The sequence below is a fragment of the Phoenix dactylifera genome, chromosome 10 (genome assembly GCF_051530095.1).
Source record: "Phoenix dactylifera cultivar Ajwa chromosome 10, Ajwa_hap1_PhDact_Kaust_v1.1, whole genome shotgun sequence".
Lineage (NCBI taxonomy): Eukaryota > Viridiplantae > Streptophyta > Magnoliopsida > Arecales > Arecaceae > Phoenix > Phoenix dactylifera.
Genome location: NC_143199.1, coordinates 21,308,513 through 21,331,412, shown reverse-complemented (window position 1 = coordinate 21,331,412; position 22,900 = coordinate 21,308,513). Strand labels below are relative to the sequence as shown.

The 22,900-nt window shown below is 37.3% G+C and overlaps 1 protein-coding gene across 14 annotated transcripts; it reads right to left on the bottom strand.

The window, feature by feature from the left end:
• Window positions 1-4,342: 4,342 nt before the first annotated feature.
• LOC103698810 (cyclin-dependent kinase F-4-like) lies at window positions 4,343-15,498 on the bottom strand. Of its 14 annotated transcripts, none has more exons than XM_039117624.3 (18): window positions 15,357-15,498; window positions 12,362-12,769; window positions 11,746-12,060; window positions 11,583-11,661; window positions 11,221-11,289; window positions 11,053-11,142; window positions 10,826-10,964; window positions 9,195-9,297; window positions 9,052-9,104; window positions 8,893-8,959; window positions 8,645-8,753; window positions 6,993-7,058; window positions 6,789-6,857; window positions 6,526-6,592; window positions 6,305-6,424; window positions 5,504-5,538; window positions 5,353-5,428; window positions 4,343-4,822 (listed from the first exon to the last, which is right to left on the bottom strand). In XM_039117624.3, the coding sequence occupies exons 3-18, from the start codon at window positions 11,751-11,753 to the stop codon at window positions 4,569-4,571; spliced, it is 1,404 nt and encodes a 467-aa protein (XP_038973552.1). In that variant the 5' UTR covers window positions 11,754-12,060; window positions 12,362-12,769; window positions 15,357-15,498; the 3' UTR covers window positions 4,343-4,568. The 14 variants fall into 14 exon arrangements, with proteins under 14 accessions (XP_038973552.1, XP_038973553.1, XP_088561630.1 ...); XM_039117625.3 differs by having other exon boundaries at window positions 4,343-4,819; XM_088705504.2 differs by having other exon boundaries at window positions 11,746-12,057.
• Window positions 15,499-22,900: the final 7,402 nt, after the last annotated feature.

The window sequence follows — 22,900 nt, the reverse complement described above, 5'->3', positions numbered from 1 at the left end:
GCCTCTCCCGGCGCTTTTTAGAGCCTGTACGGACGCTTATAAATATCAGTAAATTTTGCGCCGATGCTCTCAAAAGCGTCGGGCAGGTGGGGTAAAAAACTTTTTTGCCGATGCTTTTGGAAAGCATTGAAAACCAGGAGCTATGCCGACGTCGGACTATTTTGGAGTCTACTGACGCTTTTAAGTATCGGCGAAAACTAAAGATTAGAGTTATTTTTTTAAAAAAATAAATAACCTAATTAATTTTTCTAGGCCAAAAAAAACAACTCTTGACATTCTCCATTACTGATTCGTTCTAATTCTTCTTCTAATAGCACAAGATAGATAACCCAGCAAATTAAAAAAAAGAATAATATTAAAAAAGAATAACACAAGAAGAACACTAATGTTTATTTTTCTTCTGTAAAATTATCTTTTACAATAGAAATAACCCCACAAATTTTACAATAAAAATAACTCCAAAAATTATAAAGAGTAATCTCCTAACTTCAACCCCAACCTGAACTCCAACCTCCGCATTCCGCTCTTCAACAAATTACAAGTTACAAATTACAAAAAGGATTTCAGAATTCCTAATTTCTTTTTCAGTCCGCTCTGCCTTCTTCAGTCCGCTTCTCAGCTCCTAATCTCTTCTTTTTCCTTCATTGCTGTGAAGAGAACACCTCGACTCCATTTTCCCTTCTTTAGTCTGCTCCTCAGCTCTTAATCTCTTCTTTTCCCTTCATTGCTGTGAAGAGAACACGTCGACTCTATTTTCCCTTCTTTACTCCGCTCCTTAGCGCCTTCTTCCATTTCCGAAAACATGGAGAAAATACAGAAGAACCACAGAAGAACCAATAACAAAAAAAAAATACAGAAAAACCTCTACCTACTACCGAACTACGATCTAGCCCATCCGCTCGGCGTCCCCTCGGGCAACGGCTGCAGAGATGATCAGCATCCCGAACGCCTCCTTCTCCTCTCTCTCTCTCTAACTGCGGCTAGGGTTCCATCGCTTTGGCCTTTTATAGGGACAGTTGGAGGGTGGTTAGGCATCCAACAATGCTTTTAAGCGTCGTCTGGCCCAAGTGAGCCTCGAGGGTGGTTAGGTGTCCGAAGACGCTTTTAAGCGTCGTCGGCTCCTTTCCCTCACTGCCCCACACCCAGGCTCTCTTCGATGCTCCGAAGCATGCGACTCCAAGAATCCAACGGTTTACGTCCTGCCGTGGACCCCCTTCAACGATCTGACAACGGGGGTCGCGTACAACCTCCCCGTGAGCAAGGTCACCGCAACAATGGGCACTACTCTCCCTACGCGTTGGGCTACCGGACCCAACCATGCAAGGATGGCACCGCGTGTCGTCGCCACGTCTGCTTCTTTGCCCACACCCCGGAGACCATTGCCGGATCAAAGAGTGGGGAGGTGATTAACCCTTCCGACGCTTATAAGCGTCGGTAATGGGAAGATTCCCGCGACGCTGACAAAAGCGTTGGCGGAGCCCATTATTTGCCGACGTTTTTTAGAAGCGTCGGCAAGATTTCTCATTGGAAAAAAATTGCCGACGCTTCTATCTAACGTCGACAATGCTCTTTTTTTCCTGTAGTATTATTTCCAAGCAAAAAAATAAGACAAGAATTATTTATTTTGCATCATATGAATCAAAAGAGATGAATCTTGCTATGGGTCATCCGTGTAGATGATTGCCTTCATGGGCTATTAAAGCTCGAAGACAGACATGAATGTTAGAAAAGAAATTATTGAGACCCAAGTAGCTTATGAAGCCCCTAATGATCCATTCCTCACCTTCCTCAGTGATATTCCCCCTCTTGATAACTGGTCAAAGATAATTAAACCATCACAACCTACAAGTCCTACCACACCTATTCAATTCTGAAAGACCAAAGCTATGAATCTGATAGTGTCAGCAACATCACTGTTTTGCCTTGTTTGTGCTTCATTGCTTGAGAAATGTCAGTTCATTTCAGGTTTTTAAGGTTATTATGAACATTATGTAAAGAAAAACAATGGTTGGGTCAATAACCTTTTGGTGAGGTTAATTACCTTCCTGCTCCTAAATCCCAAGTTTCCCATCTCCACTGGGCAAACAGGAAGAGGATTTACCACATTAGACAGAAAACATAGAGAGAGAAAATGAGAGTCACATGATTGCATGATTTTGTGTAATTATTCTTTTTGAAGAACTAATAGAGCCACTTTATGCCTCAGTAAGGTGTTGAGAAGTAATTATTGTTGCTTTCTTTCTCTCTCTCTCTCTCATATATAAAATATATGCCTTTATGTACAAGCAAGGTGTGGAGAAATAATTATTTTGTTCTCTCTCTAGACATATATAAAATATGTTTGTGTGTGTTTGCACATGCGTATAAATAAATGCCTCCTTATCCCATCTATGTTTATCCTATCTATGTGTGGTAGCCATATAAATTAAGTCTTGATCCACCGAAGTATGAGAAAGTTTTATGACTGACACTGAGCATCATGTTAATCCTTTAAATTGGTGCAAGTTTCATTAAGCTTCAGGTAGGGTGCATTCATGCATGTAGTTGTATTTGCTGGATTACTTTTTTTTTTTGTGTGTGTGTGTGTGTGTTTGAATATTTAGTTATACCAACTATAAGATAAGAAACCAAAATTCAGTGAGATATGATCTGGCCACTCACCAAATAATTGTACACCAAGCAATTACCAGAATGTGGGCAGCTGGGAGCAGTATCTGCAAAGGTCATGAAGAGATTGTTGGATTAGAGGAGGAGGAAAATGGAGGTTTAGGTGGAGCTGGCATAGGGAGGATAGAGTGCTTGCTATGGGTGAGGGAGAAGCACCACAGATAGAATAGTTAAGAGGTGGAGAGAGAGAGAGAGGGGAGGCATAATTTTTTTCTCTTTTTTCTACTCTATGCTTCTTCCTAGCAGTTTTTATCTGATCTACCTCACTCAGTTAATACAAATCAGAATGATTGACTTCCAAGCTCAAAATAACATATGCGCATACTTTATTCAGAAAACCATACAGCCTATTTTTCCCCCTGATCAAAAGCATAATATGCTTTACCCATGCTCTTCTTTTTCCAAGTCAACAAGATATAGGAATATAGTTTATTCTGGCCAAACTGGATTTCCTGCATCAATTAATTTAGCATGAATATATGTGCCCTTCTTTCTACTGATAGCATGAATGACCAGTAGAGTGATTGTTGATTCATGGATGGGTTCCTTCTCATTTGCTTACTAAAGAAAGCTGATCACTTAGTAATGCATTTGTATCCTCTATAAGATATGATTTTATCCTTGCGAACAGATCAGTCAACTTGTATGTCTTTACTTCCATGTCATCTGATACAAGGAGATTAGTCTTGAGTTGAGAACTTTCCTCACTGTACTAAATTCCCCTGTTTCCCATTCTTAGCACCATGGAGGTAGCAAACTGTAGCTTAGTTCTAGCATGGCTTAGAAGTACTGTATGCAAGGAAACAACAGTCAACTTGCATTTACTTTTAGATAACAAACTTTCTGTTTCTATGCTTATTCCCAAGTGGCAATTATACATGTTCTTAACTGAGACTTCTTTAGAAGATATGCACGATTTCCTATTGGAAGGGAGTTATGAACTCGACAGAAAAACATGGAAAAATTGTGTAAATTTAAAAATTTTATTCAAAATAGGATTTTCATTCTGCATGTTAGCAGGTTCTTTAAATTCTAGAACACATGAAGTCATCTATTTGAATTTTTTAAAAAAAATATTCTACTGAAAAAAAAGAAGCAAAATCATGAAATTCTCATGACTATGTAACAGATCAATTCCTCCTTAAAATGTCAGGATTCTAATTATTTGCATGCACCTCTAGTTTACCATTCGTGCTCGTTCTTCATTTATGCTGATTGATGTTTATGCTAACTACTGGATGAAAGCTTTGCTATTGAGAATCATCTAGGCAAAATGCAATCATACCGAGATATGCACAAACCACACTCAGGATGGCAGATCCAACCGAGGAGAGATAGAAACCAAAACCAAACCCAGATGACAGAATTGCCCGTCCGAGCGGGCCCATAAATTTTTGCTTCCTATCATGTTTCCGAGTCGACGGATTTTGTTAGCATAATTAAATGAGTTAAATGATCGCATAACCCCAATCGAGCATTTTTTAAAAAAAATTAAAAAACAAAAACTTTTATCTCCAACTCCTCTAGGCAACGTAATACCCCACACCCCCAACATTGATTAATAAACCAACTAGATTAATAATTTGAAAATTAAGCCCTAGAAAACCAAAATCCTGAAAGCTAATATCAAAATACCAGGCAATCCTGTGGACAATGAATCAGTTAACCAGCATTATTTACTGAAAGCTAAACAAGCAAATCCTTCCTTTATTTAGTAAACATGCCAAGAGATAATAGGTGGTCCAACATTCCAAACAAAACAGAAAAAGGAAGATAAACAAGCAAATCCCTCCTTTATTTAGCAAACATACTAATAGATGTAGGTGGTCCAACAATCAAACCAACACGGTAGAAGGATCACGTGAAGAGTCTCCATAAGCAAGGCCAAGGGACCGCTCTCTTTAGCCTGCAACTTTCCTCGGATAGTAGCTTCTGGGCGCGGGTACTTCATCAGGATTAGCGAGGAAATCAGTATGGCTATGCCATCCACCAGCCTTCATGCGAGGTGGCTGCTGCCTCACTGGCTGAGGATCGGCAGCCTTCAGGGGTGGCAGCTTCTCAGAGGCATCTGAAACTTTGTTGGAGCTCACTTTCAGGCAAGCCAACTTCTCAGTGACGTCAGAAACTCTACGCGAGTCCCTACCCAGATATCCTGCTACTCAAGCAGAAACAGCAGCAACAAAATCAGGACAAGATCGACAAACAATTATAGCACCAAAAACTTCAACATGGCACCTAAAATATTTGCTATTGCCTGTTGCAACAGCAATAACTACAAAAAAAGCACCTAAAATATTTGATATTATTTCGAAGATGCTTGCCAGGCATCCTTGTTAAGGATCCCAAATTTAGCAAGCAAATTGATTGATGGACTTTGGATCCTTCAATCCTGAAATTCTTGTATAAGGAAACCTGTTTCAAAGGTGATTTAGAGTTTAAAAGGACCCCAGAAATTGCAGGATTGAGGATTCCATTCCCCCTGCAACTAGATCAGAACTCTAGAAATTGTTGCCTGCAAGCGTAATAGTAGAAACAGTACGCTCGAATATGCACATACTGTAGGGGGATAATACATAAAAAATCCTTTCACAAAAGCAACCCACTGCAAGTTTAAAGAACCTTGAAACTCCTTGTTACACCATCATTAATTGAAACCTTTAAAAGCACGGGAAAATTATAGCACACCTGGATTGTTTCTTGCTGGTGGTCGGTATCGAGATTGTTTCGGACCAATTTTGGTGGATTTTTCATTCTTGGATTCCTGAAGATTGTAAATTTCTCTAAGACATTCACAACACACGCAGAGACAATTGAGTATCAGCATAGGAGAACTTACCTGATGATTCTCCATCTCCAGCTTCCTTTGCACACCTACAATGTACAGAATCATACAGCAATACATGTGAGACTCGTAGACATATAATCTTTCAAATTCCTTAAAAAAAGGAATTAATGGTGACACAATGACATGGCCCTTAAACTGGCTAGGGGTGTCAAATAAACAGGGCAGATCGAACTCGGTTAAAGAGCTCAAATCAAGCTTGGTTTGAAGCTAAATGAACCAAAAGCTTGAACCAGCAAAAATAGGCTGAAAGTTGATTTCAAGTGGAGCCAAAAACTAACTCAGCTCCATCAGGTTAGGCTTGAAAAGGCTGGAATTATTTAAAATAATTTTTTTTGAAGAAATAGAAGGGGCAAAAGACCCCCAGCTTTTATTAAAGAAATATATAAATACAGCAGATCATTGGATTAACATTTTAATTGGTACAATTTTGTTAATTTTTTGGATTAAATGTTAATTTAGGTCAGGGCCAAACCTTAAACCAAACTTGAAATCAAGAATTGAGCTTTCATTCAAGCATGAAAACCAAGCTTTGTTTAATCTCAAGTTGATTTTAGCTCAGATTAGGATCATCGGAAGCTGATCAAATATGCTCTTGTCCAGCTCAATATGAAATTAAGCTCAATTTGAGCTTGAAATAATAATAAACAAATCAAGCTCGACCTCAGAGTTCGATCTTGAAATTAATTTCATACCGAGCTTGATCAGACCCAAGTTTAATCAAAGCTCAGCTCAATTACACCCCTAGTTCTGGTCTAGGACAAAATGTACGCAGAACTAGACATAAACAATTACCTGTCCTCATGTAAGCATTAACATTTGCAGATGACAAATTGCTTGCTGGCTTTGTATTGGATAAAGCTCCTATAGAATATCTCCTAGTGTTTTTCTGTTCAAAAGCTCCTTTCATCCCAACTAAAAGAATGAAAAGCAACATTCCAGTTTAGGTTCGCGCAACGCTACCAATAAATTTTTTTTAAAAAAGTAGGAAAGTAAGTCGCAGAAAGGAAACAAACCAGATGGAGGTGTTGCTGGCATTCCTGCTGGTCTCAGACAAACCGATGGTGGGATGTAAAAGCAGGGCTGCAATATCAGAGTGAAGATAACAATCATCACCAAAAGAACAAGAGGACGAAAAAGAAGACGAAGAAGCGGACAAAGAAGAAGAAATGCCGAAGATGATGAAGAAGAAGAAGGCGGCGAAGAAGAAGAAGGCGGCGAAGAAGAAGAAGAATATGACTATCTTTGAATGTGCATATGCATGTTCAATTAATCTCACCTGGAAAAAAGAATGCTGAAGAGCCTCTGCTGCTGTAGGTCTTCTGCTGGGATCCCAAGAACAAAGCCACTGCATATGTAAAAGACAACAATTACTATAGCATACAAAATACTTCAGGAAAATACGATAACTCTTTTGAGTTACTCAAGCATACGAAAATCCAATCTGAAAATTAAACCAGTTATCTACAAATGCATGGCTTACCGATATTAGGTTGATTGCGTCCTTGCTAGCTGATGGGACTAGCAGTGAAAGATTGACACTCGCAAACTGTAAAATAAGGAGAAGAACACAAAATAATACTAAATAGTTTTAATTCCAAAAATAACTAAAAAACAACAGAAACTATGTCAGGATATCTAGCAGCAGCACTTCATGATAAGGGAGATAAAGACACATTTAATCAGCACAAAAACATGGCCGCCACCAGCAACACCAAAGACTTCATTAGTTTTATGCTCTCTTTAAGGTCAAACTAAGAAATTAAATGCTACATGTGTAAACGTTCATACACGTGAAAAATATCTTACCCAGTGCTAGAATTCTTTCAGCTCAGTGAAAAAACAAAGATGGCTTAATTAATCCAAACAGTGTGGAACCAAAAAAACAAATGCCTGCATAAACGGCTATCCATTCATTTGAGTATATATTGGAAACGATACAACCATCATATACATCAACCAATTGGGAATCCACAGAACCCCAGCATAACTACTAATTCTATCTAGTTGTATTTAGATCTAACATGAGCACAATTTAGATCTTTCTCCAGGATGGATTCAAGAAGGTGCAGAAATTAGAGGGTTCCAGCATTATTTAACCCACAAGCATTGCCATATCCTATTCAGACCCACTTGAATAGCAAAGCATAGCAACAAAAGGTCACCAATGCATACATGACATATAAATAAACCTGACTACTAAAAACATTAGTGAAGGCATTGTAGCCTTCTTTGTTAGTGTCTTCCATCATAGAAAACACATTTTGATGAGAAAAAACCTGCATTACTATTATGGTGATGATGGTGATGACTACCTAATCTTTAGGCCAGGCAAAATTTCTAAAAAATGATCTGGAAGCTACATACATAAGATTTTCCGCACTCATCAAAGCACAAGATAAGTACTTGGATGCTGCCACATATCTTTAGAGAAAACACATGCGAACAGCAACAAAGTGAAGCAACCATGGATTTCTTTTATTCTTTTCCCTTCAATATTAGCATGCTCTCTGTTCAGGTTCACAGTAAATTGAGATAAAACAACAACAAGACTTACTATAACCAAAAGATGGCCCAATAAAAAGAAAATTAGGAATAGAAAAAAAAAATGCCAAGACCTATATTTGTAAACAGGTAGCATATGACCTTTTACAGAATGCCTAGAACTGATGCAAATGAAAATCCCCAAAGAAGTCTAATGGTCATGAAGACAGCAACTACTTAGACAAATATTGGCATTACACTAAAAAGGTTCCCAGACAAGTTAGTGCGCATAAATTACAGCAATGAAAGAATTTTGATATGTGAAGATTCAAAAATGTAACAATGTTAATTCAGGAGTCCCGCACCTTCAAATGAATTGTCATTTTTGTATGACAACAAGATATAATATCAAAAAAAAATACTGGAGAAAAATTTTAAAAAATAACAACTCCATTGCAGATCTACTTTTGTGCTGGCAATATACATTCAAATGGTAAATGCAAGTGATCTGTCCAGGTATCCACAACATTTAATGCCTTTTTCCAACTATAAAACAAAATATAGTCAGAAGGGGTAAACAAAATAGATTACAGTAGAAGTAAAGAAGGCATAGCATTTGGAGCACTATGAGTAATAAAGGGAGAAAAAAACCTGCGGAAACCGGAACTTGATAGCATCTGCAAGCTGCAGTCCTTCAGCCCAGGTACATTGATTGGGAGTACCAATAATACTACAGATTTTGTATACCTCATCTACTTCACTGAATAAAAAGAATATATAAGACATGTGAACATATAGGGAGAGGAAAAACAGAAAACTGAAAAATTGTTTTCGGTGTATGTCAATGCTCGAATGTTAAGCTCTAAAGGCAGAAAAATACAACACTGTAAAACAAGTACCTTGAGCCTGGAAAAAGAGGACGGAGACTGAAAAGTTCAGCCATGATTGCACCCATCGCCCACATATCTAGAGTTGAAATAAAGAGAATCATGATATATACAAACAGCAACACATTTGACCAAGTACTCATGTAATGATTAGATTCATTCTTAACTCACCAACTGCGGAGCCATAAACAGAAGACTGAAGCAGAACTTCTGGAGCTCGATACCTACAAAATCCACATATATTGAAAATTGACAGTCATGGTACGAAGTGAACCAACAGAATACATATTAAAACAACCATGTTCAAGACTCACCAGCGAGTGGAGACATATTCTGTATATGGCGGCTCTGAAGAAACCTCACGAGCAAGGCCAAAATCTGCTATCTTGATGATGTCTTTCGTAACCAATAAGTTTTCTGCAAAGGATGTCAACATTATGTAACCACTGGCATAACTTACAAGAAAAGATGGCTCAGCAATTGCCTTCTTCATGTCTTGAATTAAGAGAATGAAACATATATATAACAGAAAGAGGTGTTAAAGATATTCCATGTTTTCTCCATGTATCAAAAACAAAAAATCTATATCACCATATATAGAATATATATGTTACATATATAAATGTAATCATATATAAAAAATGCATATATTATGAAGAATATATATATATATTACGTATACATCTATATAACATATATTAAAATTATATATATATATATATATATATATATATATATATATATATATAACATATATAACATGAAACATATAGAATTCTATATATAGATTATGGACTTCATGTTTTCTGTTATATACATAAAAAATCTTTCTCTGTCTTCCATTTTTTCTGTTATATATATTATGGCATCACATATATATAAAAATTCAATATACATATATAGCATATAGAATAAATCTACATAGCATGGAATATCTATATATTAAACAGTTGCCAGCTTCATGGAATATATGCAACAGAAAAAATCTATATATAGAAAGGATCCATAAATGTTGTTGAATATGTAACAGAAGAGATGTCTAATATTTTAGATAAAGGAAGACAGACATTCACCACATCCATGTTTTTTCAGGAAGATTTCAGAATATATAGAATTCCCCGGTCTTAAAAATTCAAAAGAACAAAGAATTTTGGGATGAGAAGGGGACTTGGGAGTCTTATACATATTCAACAAACTTCATTTAGCAAGCAATACTCCGATTACTTCAGTGATCATACGAGGAAAATATTTGCTTCCATGCAATACATGTTCTTTACATAATACAAATACTAACGATAAAACGGACATAACTTCTATTGCACTACAATATGCGGTCCATTTGAAAACTACTGTTTCAATATACTCTATATTAAGGTACCGGCCCGAACCGGACGGAACGGAGTGTACCATATCATACCAGTTTGGTACTAGTACCAGATACAACTAATTCGTGCATATCATAACTAACAGTCAAGTGCTAAAGGAAGCACATGTGCTGCATTAGTCCAGGGTTAACTTTCAAGAAACATTTATCAAGTCCTTGGTCTGGAGCTTGAATCCAACATGGACCAAAAACAACCAGATGCGTCAATATTCATCCATATTCATGAACATTTGCTCATATAGGCTAGTGCAGGAAACATGAATGGCAGAAAAAAGATGCAGAATATATTACAAGTTCAAACAAGAAACTCAGCTCAATGTGGCCCAAACTAATCCAAGCAGCAGTGCTCCTAACTTCCTGGCAATATTGCAAATGGTTTCCAACTGCCAGATTCTAATTATGCCTCTAATTTGTCATACAAACATACAATAAGTGATCTAGATAGTTATAGCACTCGACAATAAGAATGAGGAACTATTACAACTGCAACATAGACACAACTATGCGAAACAAGAATTGAACAGATATCAAACATAACATTTTAACAGATATGAGCAGTACCAGGTTTAAGGTCACGGTGAAAATAACCACGTTGGTGCATGTAAGCCAGAGCCCGGAATATCTGAAGGCACCAATTCCTGACTTCAGCCTCTGAAAAAGATTTCCCTCTATCTTTCATAAGTTGATAAAGATTGCATTCCTGAAGTTACCAAAGTAATCAAAAATTAATGTCATAACATGCTCATGCTGAAGAAAACCATCTGATTATGATTAGGACAGAGGCATACCATGTACTCAAATACAAAGTATAACATATCATTCTCTCTAATAACCTCTTTAAGCTTCACGATATTAGGATGGTTCATCCTTCTCAAAGACTGGAAAAACAAGCACTCCATTTGTGAGAAAAGAACAACCCAAAAAAGGGACAAAAATGGTAATAATATTCTGATTACCTTCACTTCCCGGAGATTCATGCATTCTTCCCAGGAATAATATTTCCTCTTCATTTTCTTAATTGCAACCTGTCAAATTCAATACAGTTACAAAATGTAGTAACATGAGACAAAAGAAACAATATATTTGACAATGGTCCTTTAAGATGAGCAGGATTCACAACAACTCCATCAAAGACAAATGAGACCCTAATGATGCCCCAAAGGCCTCAGCAACTTAATTTGCAGTTGATGTAGCTGAAGCATTTGGTTTCTTAAAACTGTTAACATGTGACTCTGCAGTAACTGATTGACCTCCAGTTACATGAAAGCAAGCCCCAGAGAAGTAAGAAATGTCTTTGCATGCACAACAGGATACTTACAACTTCACAAGTCTGTTTATTTATTGCTCGCCAAACACTCCCAAAGGTTCCATCACCAACTTCTCTGATTAAGTTGTACCTGTAACAGCGGTACAAGTACCATTCAGAATAATTAGACACTACAGCATGACAAATCAACTGAAATACAATTACAAAAATATACCTTTCCATGTTTTCAGCTGAAAATACACCCACAGTCGGCTTATTTGAGAAAAGGATGTTTAAGCAAAAAATATACTGCAGATCCCACTGTAAGTGTATCTGGAAAAGATAAAATTCAGGGAACAAAATAACTGGAACGTCAAGCCAGGTACGCAAGCACTAGATCATTCCAACAGGTGCACTTCAAATTCGTTATTTCTGACAACTTCCAAATTGCATTTCTGAGATCATCTGCCTTCAGTAGTACAGCGGACAAAATAATGCAACTCATCTTAGCAGGAGAATAGGAAAATGAACCCTCTACTGCTCTACACTACTGGAGAAAACAAAGTTTGAGCATGATTAGGGTTCCCCATATAACTTGTTCAAAAGATTTTTAATCACTCAAGAACTTGTCAAGCCTGCTCTACACTTGACACAAGGAAGGAATATAGAACATAAAAGAAAAACTATAGATGGAGCTGCAGCAAGTCTAATAGCTAGAATCAGAGAAGACAGATAGGAGCTATTAGAATTTAACCACGGATAAGAAAGCCAAAACATAATGATCAGAATTCAAATAACAGATAATTTCACAATTCAAATAACAAATAATTTATGAGAAGTCAATGACACACCTGCAAAATAATTCTTTCGTAACAAGCTCTTTAGACTGCACATAAACTTCAAGCAGAAGCTATGCAGAAGAAGAACTGCGAACACCAAAAATGTTGGAGCATGATGGCAGCAAGTACATCATATTCAACATAGTGAGTGAAGTTGGTTTCTAAAACCACACTATAAATCCAACACCAACTTCAGAAAACAATTGCATCAGGCAGCCCTTGATGGTCATAAAACAGTAGCTGGGCCCTAAGTACAGTTAACGAAGGAAATGAGAAGGAAGTCTCCAAGAACAAAGAACCGCCAGTCAAGAACTTCCTGGAGAAACAAGACTCCGCACTGAAAGCAACTTGACCAAAAGGGCACTTGCTCCATATCTTAGGTACAAAAGTTAAGCCCACGCAAGTACACAAAGGTGCAACCTGGCAAAGGAAGGTACAGACATGTTACTAAATCCAGATATAATAAGGCCACAGGTTGAACTTTCTGTCAGAAGAACAAAAGGAAATACAATACAAATAGTGACCAATAGAAATCGATTTAAATGTGCTTAACATCATAATTACCAAAACTTGGCGAATGATACCTTCACAGTTAATAAGCATGTTTATTCATTATTGTCATCACATGCTACATTAAAAAGTAAGCTCCTTGCCACTTTCTCAAGGGCATTCTTACAAATACATCCTTTTAAGCTAAAAGCAACAACCTTAGTTGGACTCTCCCTCTCTCTCTCTCTCAAGCAAGCTCCTCACTGCTTTTTTACATCATTCTTCCGAAAATATTGTTTACCTTGGTAGAACTCTCTCTCTTTCTTTAAGAGAGATAATAGTAGCATACTGCCAAAGTGGGACTGCATTATTATGTTAGATAAACTGTAGAAAAGTTCTCATCAGACAGGGGATTACAGCCACTCAAGCTTACACTCGCATGGAATGCACATGCCAAGATCTACTTTATATTATGGAAAGAAAACTCTCATGGGACATTCAACTATTCCCGCCTTCCTCAAGGCACTTTATAAATAGTTGCTTCTCTACTAAATGCATCCATCATGATTAACTCTCTCTCTCTCTCTCTCTCTCTCTCTCTCTCTCTCTCTCTCCCTCCTTCCTTTTTTTTGTTTAAGAGGAAGACAAGATAGTGTATGAGGACAAGCCTTCATGCAATGGTAAGGTTGCTCCGTTGTGACATGTGTGTCATGGATTCGAAACATAGAATGGCCTCAACGCACACGAGAGTGAGGCTGCATACACTTGACCCTTCCTAGACCCTATATTGCTAGGACCCTCGTGCATTGGGCTGGTGTGTGAAACAAGAGTGTGAGTGAGGTTATCAAATTACATTAATAATAGGGAAAAAATTTCTAATCAGATGGATAGAACCCAACCATGCTTCCTCCCATATGCATTGCACATGCAAAATACAATCCATGTAATCAATACTACCTAATAGGATTACATTATTTTATCAGAAAGGCATTTAAAAATCATTTTATGGGTGAAATTGCTTGACATTGATAAACCTCAAATCAGCATAGGTAGGTAAATTTCTATATATGAACAAGATATAATCAGCATCCTCACATTATTATTTCCACTCCATTTTTTATAGGAACATCCAATTCATATTTTCCTTTTATAATTATACGACAGTAAGAAGCAAGCCTTGCCCCAGCCCTGCAATAATTAGCACAGGATTTTTAACATCCAATGCAATAACATAAGATTCACTTTCATCATAGGAAAGTGAATATAAATATATAAGAGTAGCATCATCAATACTTATAGTGTGTCAATCCTTCCAGACCTAGACAGTCCTTGATCATGTTATGGAAGTGTTATCAGCATAACATCCGACATCTACATAAATAATGCAGAGACGTCTAATGAATTACACTTAATTCCAGCCTAACTTGTCAAATTTTAGAATGGTTTTCCATCAACAAAGCGCGGCTAGCCCAAATTTATGGGGATGCTATATTCCGATGTACATTATCTCAACAAATCCTTCTTTAAGATGTATGGTCAGTGATTTTTTTTTCCACTAGTAGATGGGCATGCTTGCAGCAAGTATTTGGCATTATAAATTGACTGATTGAAAAGTTGTTGTATCTAAAAATTGCTTCTGATTTTGGTCACAAGAGACCAAGTCCACGTTGTTGTTGAAAATCATGTTCTAGGGTCAGATTTGGAATGGGTTCCATAATCTGCAACCCGTTGTTGAATGTAAATTTCTCCCATTATTATGATCAAATATCCCAAAAACTTTCTCGATAATTAGTTGGAGTCATCCAATAAGGTTCAACCTAGCATAAACCCATAAATACTACATCACATCTTTCATAGCAATTAAACAATAAGCTGGGTTTCGATCAGCAATAAAAACGATTTAGCATTAGTAAATTATTAGAAAATCAATTACTAAAAGAACTAGAGACAGTAAATAACTCAAAATCACAGATAACTGTAATAATAATCCTGGTATGAAATTTATTTATCCACAAAGCTTATCTAAAGCATAATCTTCACAAATCCTAATAATTTACACATGCTTGATAACCTAATCGTCCGATCCTTGAAACCCCTTAGTCATCCCCCCCAAAAAGAAAAAAAATAAAATAAAATAAAGAATACTGCATCAAACACGAATCCCCTTCAAATCCACACACCAAGATAAAATCGATCAACGAATCAGCAAAAATACACTGAAAGAGAAAGGAATTAGAAACAAAACAAATTCATGTATCAGAAACCCTAGAATCGTTAAAAAGTCCTCGCACCAAATTAAATCCTGAAACCCGCCCCGATGCCCACTCAGATCAAAACCCTAGGATCTAACAATAACCCAAATTCCAAAATTCATCACCCAAAACCCTCGAAATCAACGAAATCGTAGGGGGCGGCACCGCCGATAAAAAAAAAGAGGAATACGAGATCCAAAACACGAAGACAAGATCCAAAGGAGGAGCGACAAGACAGAAAGAGAGAGAGAGAGAGAGAGAGATACCTTGACGCCTTCCGGCATAACCTCCCTCGCCTCCCGCCACGAGCGCAGACCGACTCCAGGGCCGAAGCGTGGTCGTCCAACGCAACAACAGAGGGAAATAATGGAAGGGGAGCAATCCTTCGTCGCCGAGGAACTCTATTTATATCCTAGGTCTTGAATATGCTGTTCCACCGGAACGTCCTGCTTAAATGGAACCCGTGGTATTAGCTATCTAAGTACTCGACGTGACGTCATCGAGCACCTCACCGAATAAAAAAAATTGTCCTATTGCACGTGGATTTGGACGCTTTCCTTTGGGGACTCTCCTGCGGCGTTATTTAATCCTCGCGGGTGTGGATAAGCCTCGGGAAGTCCGGGCGGTGGGAGCGGTGTAGGATAAGAACCCCGAACAATTATTGTTCTTTATTTTTTTTAGCAACAAAATCGTTCTTCTTTATTTTATTATTTCATTTAATTATAATAATACGACGGTTCCCAAGTTACCACGATTAGTTATTTTTTCCCGTTCACGTTACGTCTTAAATGTCAATTCCAAGCGAAAGCTGGATGTGCCATTGGATGCCTTCCGGGGGAAGGATGAACGGCCATCTAGCATCCGCATAGAACTTTCCGTGCAATATTTAGGTGGTAATTTTATGCGGACGGAGGTTACCGGAGACCTATGTGAGGGAGACCTCATCAGGCATGCGTCGATTAACGTGCCAAAACTAAGATTCGAGAAACTCTTTTGGTGCGGAAGAGAGAGAGACGGTGCGCTTCGAAATTTATTATTTTTTATTTTTTATTTTTTAGTCGTACCATATTAGTAATGTATGATATATTCACTTTAGCAAAAAAAAAAAAAAAAAAAACTCATGACAGCGATTAGAAGAATGTTCACTGAATATTTTTTGTATCCTCAAAAGCCAACTTGTGCAAGGTCTGAACACGATTAGGTAACCAAAACGAAACCGGTGGAAGGATGATGCAGAGAGGCCATGCTCAGGGTAAGTTTGGTTCGGAATAGGCTGGAATGGGTTGGAATAAATATGAGAATAGTGATATTTTTCGACCTATATAGTTCATAACTAAAATAAAAAATAAAATTAAAATTAGAACATTTTAAATATTTATTTAAAAATAAATTAAATAGAAAGATGTTTTCAAAAAATCAATTTATTAAGTAAATTTGAAAAATAGAAAAGTGTTGGAATTGAATTTTGAAGTATTTGAATATTTTCGTTTTCTTCTGAAATTGGAATGGAAATGGAATTCTCCTTAACTAAGTTTGAAAAATTACAGACTTAGCTTGAAAAATCCAACATAAAATTTAGTCCCAATAGGCAATATTGAGGTCGTTTATTGATCCAATATCAATTCAAAAACAAAATTGTATCTTTCTACAGAGAGAGACTTGTATTGCATGGAGTTATCTAAATCACAGAGGAGTTTTGGCTTGAAAAGAATAGAATATTTTTGAGTTTGTTCATCTTGTTGTCACATAGGAGAAAGATAAAAGGCCACTAAGAAAAAGATGGCAGTAGTAAAATGTTTGAATGAAGAGATGGCTTGCAACATGGAGCTTAATAAATTGTACTGAATAAATTACGACCACAGTTGTCTGCTGTCTCTTGATTTAGATTTAGCATGAAGTTGGTTCGGAAGAAGTATAGAGGTTGTATCTTTAGCCGCAAAAGAGGATTTGCCTTCCTTTGCATAATTCCACCATTGGATCTTGCGACGGTCGCATCGAGATCTATGCAGCCTAATAAGTGAAAATATTTGGAATGCTTTGAGATCTATGAGAAGTGCTATCCGATGTGAAAGAAGGTCGGTCATTCTTTCGTACTAAAGATACCCGGACCCTTGCAAGCAAAGCATATCATGGGAGCTAACGTCAAAGGGATGAAATTATCCCGGAGATAACTTTGTGAATTTTGGTTGTGAGAATGCCTTGTGTTAAATAATCACCAACTTGGTTGTATGACTATGACAAGTTCCTTTACCTATTCTACCAAAAAGATAAGAAAAAAAATCCTTCGATCATGCCTCATTGACGTAACCAATAGAGTTGACAATAACAAGTCGATACATGCCGTTCACAAGCAAGGACCACTAAACCTGAGGAATGACAAAATATCTAGAAGAAGAATAAAGAAAGAGATGTGGTAAAGCGGCATAAATGTAAGAAACCAATGGTATGAAATCCATCCAAGAAAAGTGATTTTGCTAGTAAGAATTCATGCATCTTAAACAACAGATAAGAACATAATGTACAAATTTTTATCAATAAAATATAGATCAGAGGTGATTATTAACTAACATTCAACTTTAATAGTTCAAGCAAAACAATTTTTCACTCTCCAATAAAATAAAAAAATTGTAATTATATGACCATCAAAATATAAAGAATTTATACTTACCATCTAATAACATAATCATAATTACTAAAGCCTTCCACTATATAAGGAAATCATATCTATAAGTTCATTCATCGGCTAGCTGCGACATTTTAAACTTACTCCTTCCTAATCATGGCAATAATGAATTCATGGGTTAATCATGTTTGTCTATGCATTTCATGTGAAGCATTCATGAAAGCTTCACAAGAGTTTTTCATGTTTTTACCAATTTACCCATTATACTTCCCATGAAAGCTTCACATGCATGTATGGAGCCCTATGATTCTACAAGGAAAGAATTTACTGCAGAGGCCATGTGAGAAAAATATATATTTTTTTATTTATTAGGAAAAAGTGGGGCTGGGGAAGAGTGGGCAGTGGGACACAGATTATATATATTTTTTCAAAGAGAGTATATGCTTTTAGGCCTTAGAGGCTAGGTATTGACTCCCAAAGACACTCTAATTAGCAGACTTCTAGCTTAGTTTCCAATTTTCAGCATATAGAACTCACAATATTCTAATGTAGAAGCCTTAATTAGTTTCCATCACAAAGCAATCTCAAAGAGATTAAAATATTTAAGTCAAAGAATCTAATATGGAATAGAAGGGCTTACAAGCCTCTTTTTCCTTGTCTCATCTTCTCCTCCTCCTCCTCTTTACCTTATTCTCTCTCTATTTACACCATATCGATCTCAACAATCTAACTGGCAGATAGAAACAAGCACCATGTAGATTAAGTTTGATAGAATCAAAACATGTGGAAATTGCTTGACTCTTACTGAGACTGAATAGAGATCGATTGTGAAATCATACTAAGAATGTTAACTCAGGCCGAATAAAGAGAATTCGGCCATAATATAGATATACAGGCCGAAAAATCAAGTCTTAGCCGTTGGTTGGTAAGAGATCGAGAAGATCATATTGATCCCAGATTCTCAAGAATAGATAATTATATTATAAGCCGAATAAGGGGAGACGATTAACACAAGTTATGTTAGAATAAGATAAAAGCTGATGGGACAACTATCAGTCTAATAGTTGCAGAATAGTTGTGCTTGTATATGTGGATAATAGCAAGATGGTTGGCAATAGTTACCAAAACTAATAATAGTGACCAGACATGGGAAGCAATCGTTAGAATTGACTGTTATTGTGTTTGAGGGTAGTTGTTATGTATTACAATAAATAGTGAAATTGTTTATGTAAAAAGATCATTCCACAATCAATTTAATAAAATTATATTTTTTTTATCTTTATTTTAGTCTTTTATTCTAGAAGTAGGGGCAACTTAGATTATTTGTCATAGCTCATCACTGCATCCCTACTGTAGCCTATCACTATACTCTTACCATAGCCTGGTACTACATCCTTAGCATAGCCTAACGCTCCATCCCTATCCATTTTCATTCCAATGGTGACGTGATGGTAGGAAAAGTCCTTGAAAGCTAAGGGACTTGGACCCATGCTACTCTCTATCCTTTTTGATCTATACCTTTTTGGCTAGCTCCACGTCAGTGGCACGCTCACGCACATATTTAGACCTCGCCCAAGCAAACTTGATGCGTCTTTTGCCCTGACTGACTATGTTTTCCCCAAATTCTAAGTTTCCAGGCTTACTCACAACAGGATGGAAAGGGTGGCAACACTTTCTCACTTTATTTTCTCTCCTTTCCATGGAGCTCTTAGACAATATACAAGATGAGAGCTTCTAGCTTCATTTAGGAAGAACAAAAACCCCATGTAAATGGATGTATGTAATGTATATATGTACGCATGCACACATATATGTTTGTATACATATTATGCATATAGACATATATACAATTGGATTATATAGTTTATGTTAACTCCTTCTAAAAGGAGTTAATGATTTTAAAAATCAATGACAAGCCATCCAAATTAAAGATCCAAAGTATTGAATATTATCTATACTGCAGAGAATATTTGAAACTCATAAATAATATATTTGGTGGTCTCTAACCTATACACCAAGGTAGAACAAAAATAAATAATATCAATTTTACTAGTGTAGTAATATACATGATATGGTATTGAAACTCTACTCTATAGATCATGATCTATATATTATAAAACATGCAATACGTTTAAAAAAATCACTATATTTTGATGATTACTAATTAGAAACTACCAAAATACATGTAGCAAAGATTACTAACTATTGTTCGAGTTCAGTTGCAATATTAAATTTTCATAAATTGTTAAAAAATGTATACAAGGCGATGGTAACTTTATCTTAGGAAAACTCTTCTATAATATGTGATAGTTGAACAGTATAGTCTGATATGGGAGAGAGTTTTGGTGAGGCTTCAATTGGAATAGAGCATGAGAGAGGTCAAGTTTGTATTTTCAAAGTTTTATTAATAAAACTCATTTTCTCCTTCAAGATTACATTTGCGAGCCTTGTTTTTTATATTGTTTTTGATGCTTCTATTCTTATTGCTGGGTCAGCATTATCGCACACAAGGAGGATCATCATTTGTTATGAGTTATGTATGGGTATTTTAGTCATTATGATGCTTTTATCTCATTTTAATATTTCAATAAAAATTAAGGATGCGCTCCGCATGCTGAAATATAAAAGTCAAAACCCTTCTTCCTCTACTTTCTCGCTTGTCATTTTCCTCCATTCTTTAATCCCCTCTAATGTACAAAACTATTCCTTTTCTTTATTCTTAAAATTCTACTTGGCACAAGGGCACTAAAGGTATGCTGCAGAGAATTCCTCAGTGAAAATTATATTGTAAGGCTTATATATGAAGCGAAATGTTGGTTTGTGCATCATTGTTTGAAGATTGCTAGTTAGTTTTTTTTTCTTCTTTAGGATTGCATGATATATAAACCATGTCTTTGGAGCATATATGGTGTTGTTTAGCCATACGACGCTGATCGTTTCTGTTTTTTTTTTAATGTTCTAATTCCTTTCATCTATGATATGATGTGTCCTCTTAAGTGTTGTACCTATCATACAAGTATATGAGACAATATAATGATCAGTATTCTAAAGCGGCTGCTATATGGTCTACTTTTCTTGCAAATCAGTTGAGTTTCTTACAGTATAACATTAATATCTATGTCTAGTGTAAGTAGTGAGTCATTTTAGAGTTACAACTAGCATAGGTATTGATACACTCCAAACTGACTACAGCTCATCAGAAGGTCCAATCAATTAAAACATGCCACAATGCCAATATGTGGTGGATCGGGAGCGGCCACTAGGCGGGTCCAGTGTCATACCGTTAATCTTGCATATAAGGGCTCTCCATAGTTGGCCACATTCTAATCGAGGGATCTAGTGATAATCAAGATCTCACCGATGTGACAAGTAAGACGTCATCTACGTGCGAAGCATTCACGCCTGATGTCCACGTTGAGCCAGTCACTTCTAATAGTCGACCCACATGCCCTAATTTTTTTGTGGTAGGTAGGATCCTCTGCCGGACATACACAAAAGGGGGAGAGGGGCAGAGGAGGTAAGAAAGAAGAATGCCCTAATAGACTAAAAAAACGACCTCGTCCTATTCTCTGATTACCACACTAATTTAGGCATCAGAGAGTCTCCCACCGGTAGGGGTGCAAATGGGCCAGGTTGGGTCGGGTCTTGAGTGACCCTAACTCGACCCGATTTCTTGTTTGGGTCCTAATTTTGAACCGAGACCCGACCCAATTGAGGATCGGGTCGGATCAGGTCCACGACTATAATTTTTGACCCAACGAGTTATTCGGATCGGGTCGAGTCCGTGTATACCCAAACTCAACCCAAAAAATTCAGGTCCGGGTCGGATCTAGGTCGGGTACGACCCAAAGAAAATATTAAGCCATTATCTTTTTTTTTACTTCGTGGTGAGAACAAAAAAAGCCACACGATTTTGCATGGGATGGGGGGGAGAGGGGCCGTCCGTATCTATAACTGTCCCATCATCATTAAGGGGCGACATGACATTCCGCCACCTGTCATATGCTAAGCCATTATTTTTTTATTTTTACTTCATGGTGAGAACAGAAAAGGTCACCCCAATTTCGTATGGGAAGGGGCGAGAAGGGTTGCCCGTATCTATAGCCATCCCATCATCATTAAGGGTGACATGACATTCTGCCACCTATTATATGACGATCAACTATTGCCTTAGGAGCGGGAAGGCGTGATCTAGGGCTCGAGGTAAGTACTGCTGTACCACTCCCCCCTTTTTCTTTTGCATCTTTTCTTTATTTTTTGAATAAAAAATACTTTTAGCTTGGTTTTTACCAGTAGACTGTGAGCCTGCAGGCTACAGGCCTAAACGGATAATTCAGATTCGGGTTGGGTCGAGTCGTTGGGTAAAATAATCCAAAATTGATCCAAAAAAATGGATTGGGTCGGGTTGAGATTCAGTAAACCCAGACTTGACCTAAAAAGTAGAATGTGTCCAATTTTAGGATCCGACCCGGCCCCATGGGTCCTCCAATTTGGGTTGGTTTGGGTCTAAGCGGATCAAGTTGGATCAGATCATGGGTTAACCCGACCCATTTACAGCCTTACCCACTGGATATGTTTTGGCCAGAGGGCTTCTTTGCTCTATGCTGTTTCAAGTCGGAGTACTGCCATTCAAGGAGGATCTCGACTGTAGCGACCGAGCGTTATTGGCCTTCTCCAATTTCAACTAAAGCAGCTGACCATCGAGCTCTCTAGCGTTGTGCTTCTCACCATAGTGCCTAGGGCCAATCAATTCTCAGCGGTAATAGATTGGTGTTAGAGGAAGGGCTCATACCATCCTAGGAGGTTTCATCTTTCTGCCACTATGAAGTTTCGAAAGGCGCAGCCAACACCTTCTAATCCCCAACTGAACACGTTAGAGGAGGTTGGCAGCTCTTATAAAGCTTGCGGAGGGCTCCACCTGTTAGGATCTGTCACATGCCGCTGAAAATTCAAAAATTTTCAGATATGCAGCGGAAAGACATGTGCATATCCCGTTCATCGCATGAACGTATTTTAAAACCATTTATAGATAGATTAGGATTAAATTCTTATTAAATTATTTTAAAATCATGATTAAGAAGATCAGATCTTTACCTTGTGCGGGTAGATGGTCTCCGCAAATCTAATTCACGTGGTATTTGTGAGGGTTCAGTGAAAGCCGCACACGCGTCCGGCCTCTACGGATAA